Here is a 2,500-nt window from a genome sequence, read left to right on the forward strand (position 1 = left end):
TTCTGGGTGCAGGAGAGAGAGAGAGAGAGAGAGAAAGAGAATGAAGGAGGTGGCATCGGAGGTGATTCAAATACCAGCAAAACTGGGAAAGTATTCGAAAGGCAGTTGATAAATATTTTTGGTCTCAAAAGGCCTTGTTTCTAATTTATGAAAATGTGTGTGAAAACAATCACCAATTTTCTAAAAAACGAATGGATTCAGCTCATTTGTCTAATCAGCAGACAAAACGGTTAGAGATGGGACAGTATGTATATCCTGTCACTGACCGCTCAGTCAAAAAACATCTTAATATACGTAAATTCTGAGTCCAATGAATTATCAGAGATTAACTATTAACCATCTATGCCTGTACACTCCCCTGTGTGTCTGTATGTCTTACTGGGCTGGAGGGGGTCTTGAGGGGCCAGGGGGGGCTGCTGATGCTGTCGCTGTCGTCTCCGTGGTAGGAGGACAGGCTGGCGGGGCTGGGGGAGAGTGGCGAGGTCACGGGCAGGGCGCCCCCTGGTGTAGTGGGCTGGGAGGTGCACTGCTGCTGCTGGGAGCTGCTGCCCCCACCACTGGTGGTGTAGCAACCCTCCTAAAGAGAGGGCGAGAGACACAAGGAGACAGAGAGAGAGAGAGAGAGAGAGAGAGAGAGAGAGAGAGATAGACAGACAGACAGACATTAACATTAAATGTGATTACCAGGAGACATTGAAGCGAGAAAGGGACAGACAGTAAAAAGTAAAAAGATGTTAAAGGCCTGAGAGAAAGAGAGTTTGTGTAAGTCTTTCTTTTCTTTCTTCTAAGAATGACAGTGAGACAGTGGTGAAAGTGTGTGTAGGTGTGTGTCTGTGAGAGTATCTGTGTTAGTATCTGCATTATTAATAAGTATAAGGGTAGTTGTTGTTGCTGTGAGTATCATGTGTGTGCTGTCAAACTATTCCTGCATCTGTATTTGAATGGAGTGTCCCTGCATGTCAGTGTGTGGCTGTTTGTTTGTCTGAGCCTGTCTATAAAAAGGCATAAACGCATGTTGATCCATATACATTACGTGGTGAATAAATAGGAATTGGGGAGTATGATTGTCTTTGTACGTGTGTGTGTGTGTGTGTGTGCGTGTGTGTGTGTGTGTGTGTGTGTGTGCGTGTGTGTGCGTGTGTGCGTGTGTGTGTGTGTTTGTGTGTGTGTGCGTGTGTGCGTGTGGGTGTGTGTATCAGTGAGAATGACTCACAGGAGCATGACAGGAACAAGAGCTTGACAGTTGCTCCGGGGTACGTGTGAGTGGTGTGCGTGTGTTTGTATCTTTGGAAACGTGTGTGTATAGGTACACATTCTGGTGACAGACTGTGCACATCAGCAAACTCTCCAAAAACCCTGTCTCTTGCTCTCTCTCCAATACATCTCTCCCTCTCCCTCTCTCTCTCTCTCTCTCTCTCTCTCTCTCAATCTCTCTCTCTCTCTCTCTCTCTCCCTCAGTCGTCAGTGTGTGGATTTTGTTTGGTTGGTTTTCGGGCTCTTTTGACTTCCCTGAATAATCTAACATGCCCCCATTGTCATTATCGGCAAGAAAAGAAGAAGTGGATTTGCCATGAATTATATTTACTGTATACAAAACAAAGTGTCAGGGACAGACAACAGGCATATTTGAAAATATCAAAGAGAGTGGGGATCGGATGTTACCGAGCAAAAAAGGCATAAAATGAGAAGTCAGCATAGGCTGGGAGCACAGTGGGAGGCTAACGCTAACGCTAAACTAATCATTAAGTATGCATCGAGGGCCCCGGGGAGACAAGGCCGTACGCTGATCCATCTCGCTTCATTAGGGAGAGGGAGAGAGAGAGACACAGACAGACAGACAGACAGACAGACACAGACAGAGAGAGACAGAGAGACAGAGAGACAGAGAGAGAGAGAGAGAGAGAGAGACAGAGAGACAGAGAGAGAGAGAGAGAGAGAGAGAGAGAGAGAGAGAGAGAGAGAGAGAGAGAGAGAGAGGGAGAGAGAGGGAGTAAGTACCTTGGGTTTGTGAACATCACTGGCGGGGCCACTCTCATCCTTGACCTCTGCTTTAGGCTTTCCGTCGGGGCTGCTCGTTCTGTCTCCGGACATCAGCAGAGCTCCTTCGTGGCCTGGGAGGACAGCAGATCAAAAGGTAAACAAAATGAACCTTGGTGTCGGCCTTAGAAAACATGTTTTTGCTCGGCAGGGCTCACACCTCGCTTCAGCCGATACTCAAAGATAGAGACCCTGAGAAATAAGTTTCATATAAGGTGTTGAAAGTAACTTCAATGTGAAAATTGTTAGTAGGGCGGGATACAAGGTGTTCACAGGTAGAAACCCGCAGCCATCTCTCCCTACCTCAAGCCCTAACAAAAATACATTATAGCTGTGTAGGCTAAAGGCTAAGAGATAAAAAGCCTGAATGTGGTGAATGATGAAGTTGGACAATGTCAAATCCTTTTCATCTCCAATCTCCAAATATAATGACTCTTTTCTTTCGATCTCGTATGATCTCCAA

General features: G+C 46.2%; 1 protein-coding gene across 1 annotated transcript in view; it reads right to left on the bottom strand.

The window, feature by feature from the left end:
- LOC115544035 (AT-rich interactive domain-containing protein 1B-like) overlaps window positions 1–2,500 on the bottom strand; it is a 175,473-nt gene that overhangs the window by 16,454 nt on the left and 156,519 nt on the right. The window contains 3 exon segments of the mRNA XM_030356787.1: window positions 1–2; window positions 380–577; window positions 1,999–2,111. The exon segment at window positions 1–2 is cut by the window's left edge and continues 214 nt beyond it. Coding sequence (XP_030212647.1) covers window positions 1–2; window positions 380–577; window positions 1,999–2,111 — 313 coding nt within the window.

Source organism: Gadus morhua, chromosome 5 (assembly GCF_902167405.1).
Source record: "Gadus morhua chromosome 5, gadMor3.0, whole genome shotgun sequence".
NCBI lineage: Eukaryota > Metazoa > Chordata > Actinopteri > Gadiformes > Gadidae > Gadus > Gadus morhua.